Source organism: Pseudorasbora parva, chromosome 1 (assembly GCF_024679245.1).
Source record: "Pseudorasbora parva isolate DD20220531a chromosome 1, ASM2467924v1, whole genome shotgun sequence".
In the NCBI taxonomy this organism is placed as follows: domain Eukaryota; kingdom Metazoa; phylum Chordata; class Actinopteri; order Cypriniformes; family Gobionidae; genus Pseudorasbora; species Pseudorasbora parva.
In genome coordinates, this window is record NC_090172.1 from 20,959,816 (window position 1) to 20,979,119 (window position 19,304).

General features: G+C 40.7%; 1 protein-coding gene across 6 annotated transcripts in view; it reads left to right on the forward strand.

The window, feature by feature from the left end:
* LOC137061404 (B-cell scaffold protein with ankyrin repeats-like) overlaps positions 1-19,304 on the forward strand; it is a 145,747-nt gene that overhangs the window by 56,693 nt on the left and 69,750 nt on the right. For 5 of the 6 annotated variants that reach the window (XM_067432466.1, XM_067432465.1, XM_067432464.1 and 2 more), the window contains one exon: positions 18,082-18,196. The exons of the other annotated variant lie outside the window; for it this stretch is intronic. In XM_067432466.1, coding sequence (XP_067288567.1) covers positions 18,082-18,196 — 115 coding nt within the window. The remainder of the gene's footprint in view (positions 1-18,081; positions 18,197-19,304) is intronic. 6 annotated transcript variants of the gene reach the window in all.

The window sequence follows — 19,304 nt, forward strand, 5'->3', positions numbered from 1 at the left end:
TACTTCCTTTCGGTCTAGCACTGTCACCCCGCACATTCACCAAGTGTGTGGATGCAGCTCTGGCGCCGTTGCGTCTGCAGGGCATCCGCATACTGAATTATATCGACGACTGGCTGATTCTAGCGAATACAGAGCAGATGGCGGTTCAGCATCGAGATGCTGTTCTCGCGCATATGTCGAAGTTGGGGTTGAGGCTGAACGCCAAGAAGAGTGTGCTTTCTTCGGCTCAGAGAACCACTTTTCTAGGTGTGAACTGGGATTCGGTAATAATGCGGGCGCAATTATCGCCAACACGCATAGCATCGATCCTGGCAGCAGTCAAAGAAGAGAAAAGAAAGGCCGGGCCGTCACTGTGAAACAGTTCCAGAAACTGTTAGGTCTCATGGCAGCAGCGTCCAACGTTATACCTCTTGGCCTACTGTACATGAGGCCACTGCAGTGGTGGCTCAAAACAAAGGGATTCTCCCCGAGGGGAAATCCGCTCCGCACGATCACAGTCACGCGGCGATGCCTACGTGCTCTGGTCATGTGGAAAAACCCGGGGTTTTTATCTCAGGGTCCCGTGTTAGGGGCTCATGTTCATCGCGTAACGCTAACGACAGATGCCTCTCTCACGGGCTGGGGGGCGACCATGAGTGGTCGCTCATCCCAGGGTCTATGGCAGGAACATCAGCGGCACTGGCACATAAATCGGCTAGAGATGCTCGCAGTGTTTCTTGCATTGAAACAGTTCCTGCCCGACCTCAGGGGCCACCATGTGCTAGTCAGGTCAGACAACACATCGGTGGTTGCCTATATAAATCATCAGGGGGGTCTGAGGTCCCGTCCGTTGGACAAATTGGCACATCGGATCCTCCTGTGGGCCCAAGGGAAATTGCTGTCAATCAGAGCAGTATATATCCCGGGGGTCCTGAATCAGGAAGCAGACAGCCTGTCGAGGCAGGGGCCAAGGCCCGGGGAATGGAGACTCCACCCAGAGGTGGTGGAGCTCCTGTGGAAGGTTTATCGGAGAGCAGAAATAGACCTATTTGCTTCGGCGGAGAATTCTCACTGCCCGCAGTGGTTTTCTCTGACCCATCCAGCCCTGCTGGGGTTGGATGCCATGGTACAGGAGTGGCCGAGGCTACCCCTGTCCGCCTTACCCCCGATTGTCTTGCTTCCAGGAGTTCTGGAGAGGGTACGCCGGGACGGGGCCCAGGTACTTCTAGTGGCTCCGTACTGGCCGACCAGAGTGTGGTTTTCGGACCTAATATCTCTCCTGGAAGGCTCTCCAATGGAGATTCCGACCAGGAGGGATCTACTCTCTCAGGCGGGCGGGAGATTCCTGCACCCACGCCCGGAGTTGTGGAAACTATGGGCCTGGCCTCTGAGGGGGCTAGGCTCATAGAGGAAGGTCTCTCGGCCGAGGTCGTAGAGACCATCCTTCACTCCAGAGCTCCATCCACGAGGAAGCTGTACGCTCTGAAATGGAAACTTTTCTCAGCATGGTGCAGAGAACGCCAGTGGGACCCAGTTAACTGCCCGGTTGGTACAGTGCTGGAGTTCCTGCAGGCAAGGTTCTCGGCAGGGTTGACCCCCTCCACAATAAAGGTGTACGTGGCGGCCTTGGGTGCCTTCCACGTCCCTTTCGGTGGAGTGTCTTTGGGAAGACACCCTCTGATTACACGCTTCCTCCGTGGCACTTTGAGGTTGAGGCCGGCTATGCACTCGAGGGTCCCAGCGTGGGACTTGGCCATCGTCTTGAGGGGCTTGTCTGGGCCACCGTTCGAACCTTTAGAGGAGGTTTCGGACAAGTTCCTCACCCTAAAAACCATCTTTCTTTTGGCCATTTCATCTCTCAAAAGAATAGGAGATATTCAGTCCCTGTCTGTAGGGCCCTCATGTTTGGAGTTTGCGCCTGGGATGGTGAAAGCCTTTCTGCATCCCAGGCCGGGTTATGTCCCCAAGGTTCCTACGAGCCCACGGGGCCCCATTACTCTACAAGCCTTCTGTCCTCCTCCATTTAAGATGTCAGACCAGGAAAGATTAAATCTGCTGTGCCCTGTGAGGGCATTGGATACATATGTCCACAGAGCTGCCCTGTGGAGAAAATCTGACCAGTTATTTGTCTGTTTCGGACCCCCTAAGAAGGGGGCTCCAGTATCCAAGCAGAGGATGAGCAAGTGGGTGGTCAAGGCCATCTCACTTGCTTACGAGGCGGCCGGGCAGCCGTCTCCACTGGCTGTCCGGGCGCATTCCACCAGGGGTATGGCTGCTTCGAAAGCACTTTTGTCGGGGGCTTCCCTCCATGATATCTGTAACACGGCCGGTTGGTCGTCTCCGTTAACTTTTGTCAGGTTCTACGAACTAGACCTGGCATCTACTGTTGGGGCGCAGGTTCTCTCGTAACCGTGTGCGCTTCGGCTTCACACATACGAGACACTTGGTCCTATGGCGATGTGGGTATAAGCTTTCTCACAGCGTTTCGACGCAGTTCGAGTTCCCCGAAAGGGAACGTTTTAGGTTACGTATGTAACCCTAGTTCCCTGAGGGAACGAGACGCTGCGTCGCTTTGCCATACTCCCGGCGTGTCCGTGATCACTTACTTCAGGCTTTATCAGAAGTTAGTTCCTGTTTGTTTTCACGGACGCTTTATAGCTTCCGGTCGATGACGTCATCACGCCGACGATCGATCTTTTTCCGATGGAATGGTTCTACAGGCGCTTCACGACGCATTAACGCAGAGGCGTTCTCACAGCGTTTCGACGCAGCGTTTCGTTCCCTCGGGAACTAGGGTTACATACGTAACCTGAGACGTTTTTCAAGTGTACAGCAATGGTGGGATTTGGGGAAGAAGCAAATATAGCAATTATGTGAGCAATACAATTTCAATGTCACCCGAAAAATGGTTAAAAAAATGAAAGCTCTGAAAGATGATATTGTAGAGCTTGAAAAAGATAGTGTTTTGACTGAGAACCAAGTGAATGCTTTAATTGGAAAGAAAGCAGAATTAAAGGATCTGTTGGGTAGTAAAGCACAGGGGGCATTGATCAGATCTCGTTTTCAGAATTTATCTGAAATGGATGCTCCATCCTTTTTTTAGCCTAGAAAAGAAAAATGGCCAAAGTAGAACCATTCACTGTCTTCGGGCAGACAATCAGAGGTGTCAAGTAACGAAGTACAAATACTTCGTTACCTTACTTAAGTAAAAATTTTGGGTATCTATACTTTATTGGAGTAATTATTTTTCTGCCTACTTTTTACTTCTACTCCTTACATTTTCACTCAATTATCTGTACTTTCTACTCCTTACTTTTTAAAAATAGCCTCGTTACTCCTCTTTTATTTCATCTTGTTTAACAAAAACTATGCAGATAAATCGCGTCATCCTGATAGTGTGAATTTGATTGTGGTTGGATGAGAAGTGTAAACATATACCATTCCAACACCCTATTGGTTACCACGCGATCCATCGAGCCTGCACAAGACTCAAAGCACAAATCACATACGGTGCTGCCAGATTGGGCGGGTTCCAGCGGACGAGCACGCACTTTCAGTCAATCAGCGATCAGCAGGCAGTCAGAAGCCAGGGTTTTAGCGCGATAACTCGTCGTAGATGTATATTCAAGTGATCGCTATGCTAAAGTGGCATACATACAGTATATATATACAAGCCGTTTCTACAGAAAACGTGGATTACACCTGTGACTCAAAGACTCTTTATATATAGGCCTATAATCATGATTCCTGTCCATCATAATATACACACTCAGGACATCTGCAACTAGCAACCCCAACAGCTGCTGAAAAAGGTTTGAATCAATGATGAATCAGTTTTGACTGGGCTAAGTGCATGTTCTATGAACTTTACAAGGCTACTGTAGTTTTGTCAGAGCAAAGCTAAGCGCATTGTTGTACAGTATCAATGAATTACGCATTTTACGCATGGACGTCGATTACGCGGGGGACGGGGGGACGTGTCCCCTTCACTTTTAATAAAATGTATTTTCGTCCTCAGCACTTTTATTGGGTCTCACCGATTCTAGTCGACCCGCTCCGAGCGGGATTCGAACCAGCGTTACCCTGCGCGGCGACGGCCAAATTAACAGGGACGCTAAAGACAGCCTTCTCTAATCTCGGTTGATAGAGCGCTTTTTGAGGTCACGGGCAAGTGTATTTACATAGAAACCAATTTAAATACATTAAGATTTAAAATCAGAGACAAAAAATAATCTATGTACCTAATACCTGTCATTTTATCCGCATCTAAATATGAGGAAGGCGCTCTCGCAGAAAGTCCAAATTCCAAAAGTGGATTCGTAGAAATAATACCCTGTCACGCTGGAGCTGCAGCTGAAGGAAAACAATCGTTATGAGTGATGAAACGTGACGAAGACAATCAGACGAGTGCGACAATATATGCTTTATGTGTGTTTTTCAAGCCATCTCAATGTAGCCTATTTATTGAGATGTATTGTAGCTTATCATATGAATAATGCAGTTTTTTAATGTTTAGTATCTTCTGCTCACCAAGGCTGCATTTATTTAATCAAAAATAGTTAAAACAGTAATATTGTGAAATATTATTACAAATTAAAACAGCTTGTTTCCTATGTGATCAAAGCTGAATTTATCATTACTCCAGTCTTCAGTGTCACATGATCCTTCACTAATCATTCTCATATGATAATTTTATATAATCAAGAAACATTTATGATTATTATTAGTGATGAAAACAGTTGTGCTGCTTTAAAATGTTGTGGAAACCATGATACATTTTATTTTTCAGGATTCTTTGATGAATAGTAAGTTCAATGGACAGCATTTATTTGCATTTATTAAATAAATTATTATCTTTTGTAATATTAACAATATCACTTGTGATCAATTAAATGCATGTCTGATCAATAAAAGTATTAATTTCTCTCCACAAAATTTAAGCATCACCATGAGCAGCACAACTGATGATAATCATAAATGTGTGTTGATCATCAGATCCTCATCTGAGAATGATTAGTGAAGGATCATAGGACACTGAAGACTGGAGTAATGATGATAAATTCAGCTTTGATCACAGGAATAAATTGCATTTTACTATATATTCACAGAGGAGGAAAGTGGGCTGGTTTTTGTAGAGCTTTGAGCCCTGCACAGGCCCTGCACAATCCTATGACACACTCATGCAGTCATTAAAATAGTTCAGCTTTGTTTGTAATGTCCAAGTAGTTATATTTCGTTTAGTTTCTTTATTAAAGTTAATTTAGAAAAATATTTGGATAATTTGTTTGTTTGTTAATTTTTTTTTAAAGTGACAACCAAGCAGTCAGCGGCCGACAGTGGGTATGAGGTTAGGGGTGTAAAAGTCAGGGCTCGTAGGGCTCTAAAGCGGCGACTCAATCTGGCAACACTGATCACACATGTAGCCTACATTTACATTCCAATAAAGGTTATTGATAACATTACTTATAGGCAACTAGTCATCATATCTTCCGCTTCAGGAAACACATGTTAATGCTCAACAGTACACATAATGGTATATTTCCATTGTACTAAAATGCATTCATTTTCAATGGGTATATATGCGGCTGAAGCTGGTAGCCAGTGCCTCCCACATTTTTCAACATTAACATTTTAATATAACATTATAGTCATTATGGCCTTTAGAAAAGTGTTTTTTTGAGGAGGTGGGGTAGTGCGCTATAGGCCCCTGTGGTGTGGCCTGAGCTTTTGTCTTTAATGGCATTTTTTTCCTTACATTACTTTTACTTTTATACTTTAAGTAGTTTTGAAACCAGTACTTTTACACTTTTACTTCAGTAAAAAGCTTGAGTTGATACTTCAACTTCTACAGAAGTATTTTTAAACCCTAGTATCTATACTTCCACTTGAGTAATGAATGCGAGTACTTTTGACACCTCTGCAGACAATGGGCAAGAATTGAGCACCAATATTTATGGAATGTGCTTGAGGGGTTTGGGTTTCCGCAAAATTTTATAGAAATGATTAGAGTATTGTATGGTGACATTGAAAGTGTAGTAAAGGTCAACGGTGGCTTAAGTGCCACTTTAAAGGTTTGAAGGGGCATTCGGCATGGCTGTTCAATGTCAGGAATGTTGTACTCAATTGCAATTGAACCTTGTCTATGAAAATTGAGAAAGTGTTAGGAAGGAGTTTCCTTGTTCAGAGAACAAACGTTTCTTTTATCCGATTACGCAGATGATGTAATGTTGGTGGTTAAGGGAGACATAGATGTAAAAAAGGTTAAAGGGGTAGTAGAAATGTATGGTAAAGTGTCTTCAGCAAAAATTAATTGGTCCAAATGTGCGGCTTTAGAGGTAGGTAGGTGGACTCAAGGAAGGCCAAGTTTGCCAGGTGGATTGTCATGGGCTACTGATGGTGTAAAATATTTGTTTTTTTAGGGAAAGAACATTTTGTTATGAAAAATTGGGAAAGGGTTATAGAGACAGTTGAAGGGAAATTAAAAAAGTGGAAATGGCTACTACCACGAATGTCTTATAGGGGGCGTATCCTGATTATTAATAATTTGGTAGCAGCTACCTTATGGCATCGTTTGGCAGTACTTGAGCCACCTACAGGTCTTTTATCAAGAGTTCAGGCTTTGATTGTTGATTTTTTTTTGGAATAAGATGCACTGGGTTCCACAATGTGTTTTATATTTAACAAGGGATGAGGTTGGGCAGGGTCTGCTGCATCTAGAAAGTCGCAAAACAGCTTTTAGATTACAGTTTATTCAAAAAATGTTATACGGTCAAAGCAATGTATGGAAAGCAGGAATAAATCTTATGCTGGAAAAAGTAGGAGGTTTGTGATTAAATGTGAAGCGGGAGACATGAAAAATATTCCGTTATACTACCGCAGTGTTCTTAAGGCCTGGTCATTGGTAAAAACTGTAAGGACTGTGTCTATGCCATCACTTCATTGGCTACTTGAAGAACCTTTAATTAAAGGTGCAAGGCTGTATGTTACTGGTAAGACAATGCCAGGAATGACAAACATTCTAATAACAGCAAAAATGACTACTTTGCGACAACTGTTAGGAGTTGCTGGCATTGTTTTTGAAAATGTGGGAGCTGTGGCACAGTGTCTGGGTCTCAAATCACAGAGGATAGTGGAGCTTTTTCTGGACAAAATAAAAGAGAAAATGAATGATGAAGACATTCTTTTACTCAGGAAGTATTCTAGTGGGACACCGGAAGAAAGTGACATTTTTCCAGGCATGGACATTTTACCAATGTTTACGGAAGAGGAATATTCTCATCAGCTACTTGCGTGTAAAATATTTAAAGGGTTGGATTTTTGTGATGTTAGTGGAAAAAAGTTGTATAAGATATGTGTTAAAGTACTGAACAAAGAAAAATTGAAAGTGCGGGTAGCAACATCATGGGTTGCTCATTTTGGGGTTGATTGTAGACCAGTGTGGAGAACTATGTACAAGCCACCGTTGACCAAACCGGAAGGGGATTTGCAGTGGAGAATACTGCACGGAATTGTTGCTGTAAATGCATTTGTTAGCATTATTAATCCGGCAGTTGATAGTAAATGTCCTTTTTGTGACCAAAGGGAAAACATTTTTCACTGTTTTGAACACTGTGACAGGCTGAAAAGTTTATTCATGAGTCTTAATTTCATGTTCGAGGATTTAAAAGTAATTTTTTCGAAGGTTGGTTTCATTTTTGGGTTTAGGTTTGGAAAGAAGAAGAGAAAGAAAGGACAACTTGTTAACTTTATAATTGGAAAAGCGAAAATGGCTATTTATCTGACAAGAAAGGAAAGAATAGAGGGTGAAAGTGGTCGGGATGTTGTACAAGATTTTAAGAGTTTAATTAAAGTGAGAATCAAGTTTGATTTTTTGTTTTATAAAAATATGAAGGATATTAAAGAATTTGAAAATGTATGGGATTATAAAGAAATGTTATGCTGTGTTAAAGATGGAAAATTAACTTTTGCTAGATGTCTTGAGTGAAGTGTATGTTTGTTAACTGGTTTTAATTGGTTCAAAATAAGTTTTATAAATCTCTCTCTCTCTCTCTCTCTCTCTCTCTCTCTCTCTCTCTCTCTCTATATCTCTCTCTCTCTCTCTCTCTCTCTCTCTCTCTCTCTCTCTCTCTCTCTCTCTCTCTCTCTCTCTCACCCTCATCCTCACTCTCTCATTCTATGTTACTTTTGTTTTATTTTTCCCTGTATGTTGTTTTGTTACCCACATATATGCATGTTTTACCCTGTGTGAAATCGTAGTTTTGTATACAGTGTTTATTAAAACCCAATAATTTAATTGAAGTGAATGCCTCGCTCATAGATTTGAAGTCACTGATGACGTAAGATCTTAGCTACAAATTAAGCTTGATTTTCGTGTTACTATTTCAGTAATACAAATTGTACAAACTTATGAAGTATTATTTGTCCTGATCAAACAGATTAATATTTCTTCGAGTTTGTAAGATTGATACTTGATGAAGAAATCCCATTTTCCACTCGCGAAATGAGAGGAAAATCCGGATGACTGAAATCGACTTTGAAAATAACAGGATTAAAAGTCCCGTTATTAAGTTAATAACTAATGTACAACCAGCGAGTCACATTATAGACTCATGAATTTGAGTCCCATTTAAATAAATTATTCCCCGAGACCCGTTATTTTTACATGGGTATAAAGCGGAAGCGATCGCCACACACTGTTGTCATTCACTTCGGAGCCCAAAGGCGTTCTGCATCTGACTGCCTTCTATCTAGCGAGAGAGAGAGAGAAGTCAGGATGTCTTTCCACCCGTGCGTTTCTGGATGTGGTCGTTCACTGTCGCCCGTCGACGGTCACAAGCGCTGTATCACATGCCTGGGCTTAGAGCACGCTGAGGCGGCGTTTGTGGATAGCTCTTGTTCTCACTGCGGAAACATGACTATCTCGACGCTTAGGTCGAGACTCACTGGAGTCCCCCTACCCATAGCTCGCTTTAGGTCTATTCCTGCCCAGCAGAATAGACCTACTTTGATAGATGGCCGGGGTGACCTGAGGATCACGGTTAGGGCAAACCCGTCGAGTGAGCCTCCGGGGGACCCATAATCCCTCACAAGCGCTGCAACCGGTGGTGCTTCCGGAGGATCCCATTGGTCCCTCTCATGGGCGGCCGACTGTGTCCTTTGGGGCACCCACGGATGAGCAGATGACGATCGCTGCATCGGAGGGGGAGTTTCAGTCCTCTGGGGATAAAGATTCGGCTGTACTGCCTCCCTCTGGGAGAGTGGCAACGGTCGAGTCGGACCCCGAGTTGACCGCTATGTTTTCTCGGGCCGCTGAATAGGTCGGGCTTGAGTGGAACCCTCCACCATGTCTCGAAACTTCTAGGTTGGATGATTGGTTTCTCGGGGCGGGCCGTGCTGGTTCTCAGAGTCCTGCCCCGGTGCCTTTCTTCCCGGAGGTGCATGAGGAGCTGACTAGGTCGTGGAAAGCACCGTTTAGCACCCGCGGGCGACCTAGTGGCTCCTCCCTCCTCACTACCCTTGATGGCGGGCAGGCAAGGGGGTATGAGGGTCTCCCGCTGGTGGAGCGGGCCGTCGCGATGCAACTGTGTCCGGCAACCGCTTCCAACTGGCGCAGGGACCCGAAGCTCCCATCCAGGGCCTGTAGATTCTCTTTCGGTCTGACCGCGAAGGCCTACAGGTCCTGTGGCCAGGCCGGGTTGGCCCTGCATGCCATGCCGTTGCTTCGAGGGTAGGCCTGGCCCAGAGCTCCTCCGGGAGCTCCGGACAGCGACGGGCCTTGCCCTACAGGCGACAAAAACCACCGCCCGTGCTATTGGCCAGGCGATATCCACCTTGGTGAAGTTAGGTTTCCTTGCCAGTGTTCTGGTTAGTTATAAGTTAGTTCACATATTGTTAGGTTTAATAATTTACAATTTTGTTTTATCTAAAGTTAATTTTCTACTCAAAATGACACTTCCATACTCAAAGCAACCTTTGAATGTTTGTAATCATGCCTGCGTTTTATTATGTACCATTACGATTTAACCAAACAATCTTGAATCCTTCTGGCCATTAAAAATCACACAAAAAACTTTATATCTATATATATTTATTTACAGAATTTAAGATTGCACATGATTTATATGTGCAACAGATGAGGCGAAAAAGACCACCTTTTGTAAATGTCCTCAAATCAGTGAATTAGTTTTCTTGTTACTCTACAGTTCATACAACTTGAAATCTTAAGTTTATGTATTTTGTAGGTTAATGAGTTATAGTAACCTATATGTTTGAGTTTCTGCACTAAACCAGTAATATTTAGTCAAGATTACTTGATTTTTTTTTAAGTAAAGACAACATTAGGGTTTACAGTGTTGTGTTGTGGCTTTTTCTTTGTGTTGAGGCTTGATTTTGTTGTGCTGTGGCTTGATTTGGTTGTCTTGTGAATTTATGTTTGCTTTAAAAAAATTGTTGTGTTGTGCACTACTGGGCCACCGTAGTGGACCCTCCAAATAATTAGAATTATGTCACGCGGACTAGCCTAGGAATCTTAGAAATCTAGACGCACCCTAGCGGCAGCAAATTTAATCTGCCCGCAAGTGTCGTCTAGCAACTCTCAATGCCCTTCTGAGCTGTATTCCCCTAACTCTTGCCGGGCCAATCACATTGTGTATAGAGTCGGTGGGCAGGGCCATAATGACAACGGCCGAGTTGCATTTGCGTGCTTCTAGTAAACACAGAAACTGGCGAACGGCGGTCTATCGAATCAACTCTGACCGCGACTCTGGAAGACTTTCAGGAGTTGAGCTTTGGAGGAGCTCTGTTTCACCTTTGTTGCTCTGGTTGGTGAAGCGCTATCCTATCGCGTGCAGAGGGAGTTTGAAAGACAACCGTTTATCCCGCCCCTCGGATTGAGCCCTGTCTATGGTGAGTTTCCAGACCAAACATCTTGATGTGGGTCTGGCTTGTCAGGCTACACGCGGACCGTCATGTAACATAAATGGTAGAAGTATATCTTAAGCTTTAAACAAATTAATTTATAATAATATGTTCGGCTTCTGCCATTAGAATTAGAATCAGAAAAAGCTTTATTGTCCATATATGTATATAACAATGCAGGAAGTAATGTGGGACTGATATACTGAGAGAGAGAGAGAGAGAGAGAGAGAGAGAGAGAGAGAGAGAGAGAGAGAGAGAGAGAGAGAGAGAGAGAGAGAGAGAGAGAGAGAGAGAGAGAGAGAATTTTTGAATTTTGAAAAAGACTTTATTACAAATTTTTACATGAAACACTTTTACCAACAGTCAACGTTTTACATTTTACATGTTACCTTTTATACCACAAGAAAATTAACTAAAACTTTTTCCTACATTAATAGAAAAGAAAAAAATATTTTACCATCAATAACAGTGCACAAAGCCTCATTCTTACACCATTTCATTTCAAATGTGACAATATCTTCCATGGATCTATAAAAATAAAAATCAATGAGTATTCTAGATTTTACTGTAGCTAAAAACAGAGTATTAATATCATGATTGACACCCAGTTCTATTTTGTTCTTTCTGCTCATATAGATTGCCAACTTTGCTTGACCTATAATAAAATTTAAACACTGACAAATATATCTATTTCTTCTAACATATCTAAAACCACAAATGAATACATCTATAGTGAAGGTTTCATTAAAACTATAAAATAAATTATGTAATAAACTAAACAACCTTTTCAGTCTAAAACAATCCATATAAGCATGAAACACAGTTTCTCTCTTTGAACAAAAAGGGCATTCTATAGTGACATCAGGATTTAAAACCGAAATAAATGCATTGACTGCTATTGCACCATGTAAAAGTCGCCATTGTATGTCCCCAACTCTTTTACTTAAAGGTGGCTTATACAATGATCTCCATTCTGGTTTATCATCATCACACATTTTTAAAACATTACGCCATGGTGTGTCAACCCTCTTGTTAAGCACTTTCTTGTTAAAAACCAGAACACAAGCTTTATAAAAAGATTTGCCAGTACTTGAAAAAAAACTAAGACACAGGGATTTTCCAGAGCTTAAAAACATTCCTGACACATCATCTAAAACAGGTAAAAGAGAAAAATCCGACAAGACATCTCCTTCATTAGGAACATTTGTTCCTTCACAGTAGTCCAGCAAAAGTTTCAGTTCATCAGAAGTCAGTTTTTTTTTCCATTTTTCTAATAAATGAAAAACAAATCGTCTTGACTTAATGTTCAAATTTAAAGCAACTCTTTCCGTGTTCACAAAGTGTGGGCCTGTCAAATTAACTAGACCCCTCATTGTACATATTTTGGAAGCCATAAGTGTTTCAGTGAGTCCAGGGATTTTACAGTCATTGTGTGTTAACTCAAAGCGTGCTCCATATATTAGTGGTTCTTCGAGGAGCCAGTAAAGAGATTTAGAATGTTCATCTCTTTGTACTCTGAACACATTCCACACTTTAAAAATGTTCCTATAAAAAATAGGCATTTCATTAATGTTCAGTTTTGACAAGTCCATCAAGAAAAGATTTCTGTCCATTTCCAGATTTCCAAGTTTTTGTAGTATTCTACATGCAACTACTTTCCAACTTGACGTTATTGAACCATTCAAAAGTCTTTGCAAAAATTGTAAACGAAAAGCTGCTGTTCTACTCTGGAGATGTATCAGTCCCTGCCCTCCTTCTTCTTTGGGTAAAAACAATACACTCTGGGGAACCCAATGTAACTTGTCCCAGAAGAAATCAACCAACGTCGCTTGAATCTGTGCTAACAAACGCATAGGAGGATCTATGCAGGTTAGCTTATGCCATAAAGAGGATGCTACTAAATTATTTATAACTAAGGTTCGACCTCTATATGACATATTAGGAATTAACCACTTCCATTTTTCCAGTCGACCTTTAACTTTTTCAAGAGTTCCTTCCCAATTTTTTTGTACAGTTGCTTCATCTCCCAAAAAAACCCCTAGATACTTAAAACCTCCTCTCTTCCATACTAAACCAGGAGGAAGGGTGAAAAAGTTTTTTTTCCAATCCCCTATTAGTAGTGCCTCACTTTTTTCCCAATTAATTTTAGCAGAGGACAATTTTTTAAAATCATCAAGCACACTCATTAAAACCCGCACATCACTCTGTTGACTAACAAACACTAAAACATCATCAGCATATGCAGAGAGACTTATACTATTTCCAGAATTAGCCAATTTAAAACCTTGTACATTTATTCTCAATTGTTGCAACAACGGTTCAATTGCTAATGAATATAGCATTCCAGAAAGCGGGCATCCCTGTCTCACACCTCTAAAAACTTTAAAAGGAGTGCATAAGCCACCATTAATTTTAAGTATGCTCTCAACATCACTATACAAAACCTTAATTTTGTCTATAAAACTTTTACTAAAACCAAAAGCTTTTAAGGTTTCCCATAAGTATGCATGCTCAACTCGGTCAAAAGCTTTTTCTTGGTCCAGCGAAATCAATCCAATGTTACTATTTGATAACTTAGAGACATCATATATATCCCTAATAAGGGAAATATTATCAAAAATTGATCTTTTGGGGACACAATAGGTTTGGTCCGGATGGATCACCTTATTCAAAATTGGAGATAACCTGTTTGCTAAAATCTTGGAAAGAATTTTATAGTCACTGCACAGAAGTGAAACAGGTCTCCAGTTTTTTATCTCCATGAGGTCTCCTTTTTTTGGAAGGAGGGTCAGGACTGCTCTACGGCAACTCAAAGGTAGAAGACCTTCATCTAAACTACCATTGAGTACTTCTAAGAGGTCCTCCCCTACTACTTCCCAAAAACATTTATAAAAGTCTATTGGTATGCCATCAATTCCAGGCACCCTTCCGGATTCCATGCTCTGAACAGCCTTATGCAGTTCTCCCAGGCTAAGCGCACCCGAAATCGCCGCATTAGCTTCATCAGAAACCTTTGGTAAATCCTTAAAGAAGACGCTCTCATTATTACAATCTGGTCCTGATTCACTTCTGTATAGCTTCTCATAGAAACCAATTGCCCTCCTTCTAATTACTACAGGATTGGACAATATCATCCCTTCTTCAGACCGTAAGGCGTGAATGATTCTTTTTTGTCCATTTTTCCTTTCAAGACTAAAAAAGTACTTCGAAGGTGCATCCATCTGGTCAAGACTTACAAATCTTGACCGGACCAACGCCCCCTGTGTTTTAACCCCTAATAATTCTGCCAATTGATTCTTTTTTTTAGAAAGAATTGTCAAATAACTTTGTTGTTTTGTAGATTCTGCCAATTCCTGTACTCTAAAAATGTCAGCCTCTAAGTCTTTCATTGACTGATTTAAAAACTTAGTGCTGTTATGAGCATACTGCTGACAAAACTGTTTAACTTGTACTTTTCCAAAATCCCACCATTTTTGTACTGATTGAAAGGATTCTTTTTTTGTTCGGTAATCGGCCCAAAACAATTTAAAAGTACAAATAAAATCCTTATTATCTAAAAAAGTTAAATTAAAATGCCAGTAGGCACTTTTAGGCTTGACAGAATTTAACAAAAAAGAGCATTGTACAATGCAATGATCCGAAAAACCAACAGGAAAAATACAACAATTTTTAAAAATACCAGCATGATGCTTAAAAACATAAAATCTATCCAATCTTGCCAGAGATAAAACATTGTCACGTGCATGTGTCCAAGTATATTGTCTTTTATCTTCATGAAAAAAACGCCACACATCACTTAACTCATGCTTATTGATTATTTGAATAAGACGTTTTCTTGAAGGCATATGGGGTTCAATGTGATTTCTGTCACAATTACTCACTGTACAGTTAAAATCACCCCCCAAAAACAAATAGTCATCATTAGAAACATCTTGTAAAACAGAACATAGTGTGTCTAAAAACAATATCCTATCATTTGTTGAGTTGGGGACATACACACAAATAAAAACAAAATTATAATTCTCCACTTGTGCTCTCACTTTTAAAAGTCTACCCTTTAAGAACTCTTCAACTTGATACGAGATTGGATTAAAGGTTTTTGCAAATAATATTGCTACACCCCCACTTAAAGTTGTGTTGTGGCTGAAAATAGATAAACCTTCCCATTCCTTCATCCACTCCTTTACATTTTTCACATCACTATGCGTTTCTTGAATCAAAGTAACATCTATTTTTTTCTGTTTGATAATTTCATACAGCTCAGCTCTTTTCCTGTAATCCCTTGCACCATTAACGTTTAAAGAGGCAATCCGCACTTCAGCCATACTAAAATAAATAAACAAACAAAAAAACACAAGCAACCCAAGGTTGCCAATATTCTTAGTCTTCATTTTCATTTAAAACTATGCCAACCTTCCTCACAATTTTCTTCAAACGGTACATTTCCTTATTTGAAAGGCAACCTTCTGCTATTAGGCTTTTGGCTTTATCATGGAATTGTTTCAGATCAGGGAAATATTCCTTTACAATCACACCTCTTTTGTTTTTTGTGGTATTGAGGAACTGTTTTATGTCATCAACATCATAGCTTCTGTTTATGCATTCAGTCTGTGACAACACTGTACTTGAATCAGACATTTCACTTTCACTTTCTGACTCTTTCTGATCTTCAAACACACCTTTTTTAAAACACTTCGCACTACTGATCGTTTCAACATTCCTCCTTTTTTTTGGTACTTTGAACGTCATCTCTGCTTCTAACTCGGACACATCCTCTTCTACATCACTGTTCAACAATGGTTCTGCAAATACAGGGGTTTCTGAAGGATCCCTACCTTCATTTATTGACTCCGTTGAGGTCGATCCAGCCGCCACAGGCCCCATAACAGATGTTCCTTCGCCAGCAGTTTTATCAGCGGTCGGCACTGCTTCGGCCGAACCGACCTCAGACGGCTTTACAGTACGCTCCTCATGTACAGCATCCTTACTACCTCCATTTGCGTTACTTTTATCAGGACATGAACGGATTAAGTGGCCCGATTTACCACATCCAAAACATTTCATTTTGTCAGTAGTCACAAACACTACATATTCAAAATCGTCCACACGAAAATTTAGTGCCAAGTCTAATTCAGCGTCATCTTTGATTATCATGAAAGCGAATCTCCTAAATGAAACAATATGCTTCAGTAAAGGAGACTCGCACCCAATTGCAATTTTTTTGATCGGCGAAACCAACTTTCCATAACGTGAAAGCGCTTGTGTCAAAATATCATCACTGAGGAACGGGGGGATATTTGATATTGTGACTTTTTTTGACGGTAACAACAAAGGCAAAACAGGTGTAAGTGCTTCGTCAATGATTATACCACGCGCAACCACCTCGTTTGCCCTTTCCACCGAATTCAAAAAAATTACGGTCGCGCCATTCATTCTGGATGCAGAGAGAATATTTTGATGACCAACCACTTCTCCTACACCCAGACAGCAAACCTCCACACTCGCCACGGATACTATCTTAACTCCGTGACGCCGTGTGAGGAAATCAATCCCAGTCCCACCCTGAGCTGCCATGCTTTCTAAGAAAGCAGGCAGCACAAACAAACAACACACAAGATAAATACTAAAACAAATAAACAAACTAAGAAAAAAGAGAAAAGAAAGAAAGAAACACACATAAGAAGAGCAAATACACGCGCTCGCGCTCACACTCACTGCTCGCACACACTCCACAAACGCCACGCATGCGCAGAGAGAGAGAGAGAGAGAGAGAGAGAGAGAGAGAGAGAGAGAGAGAGAGAGAGAGAGAGAGAGAGAGAAATACAGTTGTTCACATCTCAGACACATTAATTTTGTGATTAGTAATAAATTAGTAATTATTTATAATGTTTCATAGCTACCTAATGTGGAACCATCTTCGTCCTACTTACTGATTAGTTAGCTTGTTTCCATATATTAGTTAATAGTAGAAGCTGAAGTGTCAATATAGTACTACTCATTAGTCCTGCATTACTTCCTACATAGTTACTTATTAATAGAGGACCATTATTCTAAAGTGTTACCAAAACATATTTACAGATTATGAACATATTTGCAGTATTAATTTACATTACATTATTTACTTAAAGTAAATCGGCATTTACTATAGGGTCTCATTTCACAGATGGGACAGGTGTGAATGATTTAGTTCATAAATAGTTCATAAAGCTGCCAACTTTCAGCTTGATTGCCATCCACAAGCTTTAATGTAGCTACAGTATGCAGTCATATGCTAATGAGGGGTTTTCCACAACAAATTAAAAGGGAACATTTACTGTTGCTGGCAAGTCTAAATTTTTCATAGTCATGCATTGTACCCCATGACCACATATATATTGTACAAATAATAAAGTGCTAAATGACACCTCTAATGCTCATCAGTTGTTGTTTTTTCCTTCCTTCCTTCCTTCCTTTCTTTCTTTCTTTCTTTCTTTCTTTCTTTCTTTCTTTCTTTCTTTCTTTCTTTCTTTCTTTCTTTTCTTTTGTCTTTTTTCTTTTTTCTTTTTTAGAAAACTTGAAATATTGAACACCATCCATCATCAGTCTTTTATCACTTCTGTATTTCATATTCTGCCCTTAAAGCTCTAATTTTATGCAAGTATTTAAGTGGTTCTCTTCCCTTATGCTTTTGCAAGATTTTTACTTTCTTTAAGATATTATGGGTTATGCCATACTTACCATATTATGGCATATTTTTTTTTACCATATTGTTTTTATTTAGTGTGTTATGGCATTCTGTGTTGATATTTTTAATATCACAATAACATGAATACTGTATTTCTAAATGTTGAAATTATTTAATTTAAAGGTATATCTTAATTTCAAGGTGTATATTTTTCCAGTGTTAAAATAACTACGTATATCCCAGCTGAATATGTAGAAACAACTATAAATAAGTAATTTGTTCTACATGTTGGTTCCCCTTAAAAGTTATCAAATATGCTCTCAAAAATTTGTTTGTTTGTTTGAGCATCCAACATGTCAGCTTTGGTTCAACTAAAGGAGTGACTTTGTGACTGGACTATCTGTCTGACCAATGGCAGATGGAGGAGTGTTTGGGAATTATATTTGCACTTAGACTAGTGCCACACTCTTTGGCTTTGAAGAATGGTTAATATTTATAATGTTTCTTATGTTTATATCAAGGCCTTTCAGGTATCTTCCTTGGAGAAGCTGGATCAAACTTTAGCTTCTTGTCTGATGCAGAAAATGCCGACTGGAGGATTTCAAGGCCTGCAGTGTAATCAGCCTCCTGCTGGGGGTAAGGGCTTCTCTAGTTTTGTTTAGCTCTTTTAACCCATTTTATGTCTCACTCACCACTTGCAGATAGCCATTTCTAGATCAGCACAAAAAGGCTAATGCTACCAGCACTCTATTTTACAGTCTGTTATAGGCATGAATAAATGATGGAGGGAAGCCGCCTCAGCCCACAGAAGTGCATTACTTTGCACTTGTTCCTTCGACAAGTGCCTCCCTGCCCACATAAATACAGCATGACCCAGATCCACTGCAGTTTAACACAGAGCAATTGGCCATGCTATTGTGTGCACAAAATATTGTCAGCAAACCAGTGCACAATAAAAGCTAACCTCAGTAAGTAAACTAAGTATATATGAAATAAATAATTTAATCTGCAGCCTTATTGGGATTATGCTTATTGGGATTATGCATAGCTGCAAACCAGTCAGGTTTCCCATGCTGACCCCTGTCCATCGCCAAAGGTGCCAGCAGTGGATATATGTGACCATCAGAACTGGAACACGGAGCAATGTAAGAAGGAATTTTATTTTACATCATATGGATTGCTAGATGCACGTGTGTTGCTTATCCGGGGAACAAATGGCACTAGGATGCACTATGGGAAGAAGGCAAACCAGCAGATGCAGTGTGATGCTTTGGGCAATGTTCTGCTGGAAAACCTTGGGTCCTGCCATCCAGGTGGATGTTACTTTGACACGTACTACCTACCTAAGCATTCTTGTAGACCAGGTATATTCAAATCTTGCCCTGGAAGGCCAATGCTCTGCAGAGTTTAGTTCCAACCCTAATCAAACACACCTGGACATTAGGGGTTGAACGACTTCCAATTTTTTTAAGTTGACATTTATGTGGTGAAAGTCGAATCAACGTCGACTAGTCGCTGATGATGTCATTAATAAACAAATAAGCCTGAACCTTGAGCTGAGATGCAAACACTGGTCTTCTTGTGCACAGGAAAGCCATGGCATATGACACAGCACTGCCCACAAGGTTATTGGTCTTTTCTGATCAGCTTTCGTATCAGTTGTCTTTTGTCTTATGGTCGTATTTCTCACAGATTTCTTCTTGTTTTGAATAAGATACAGATAAAGTAGCACAATAAAGTTCAC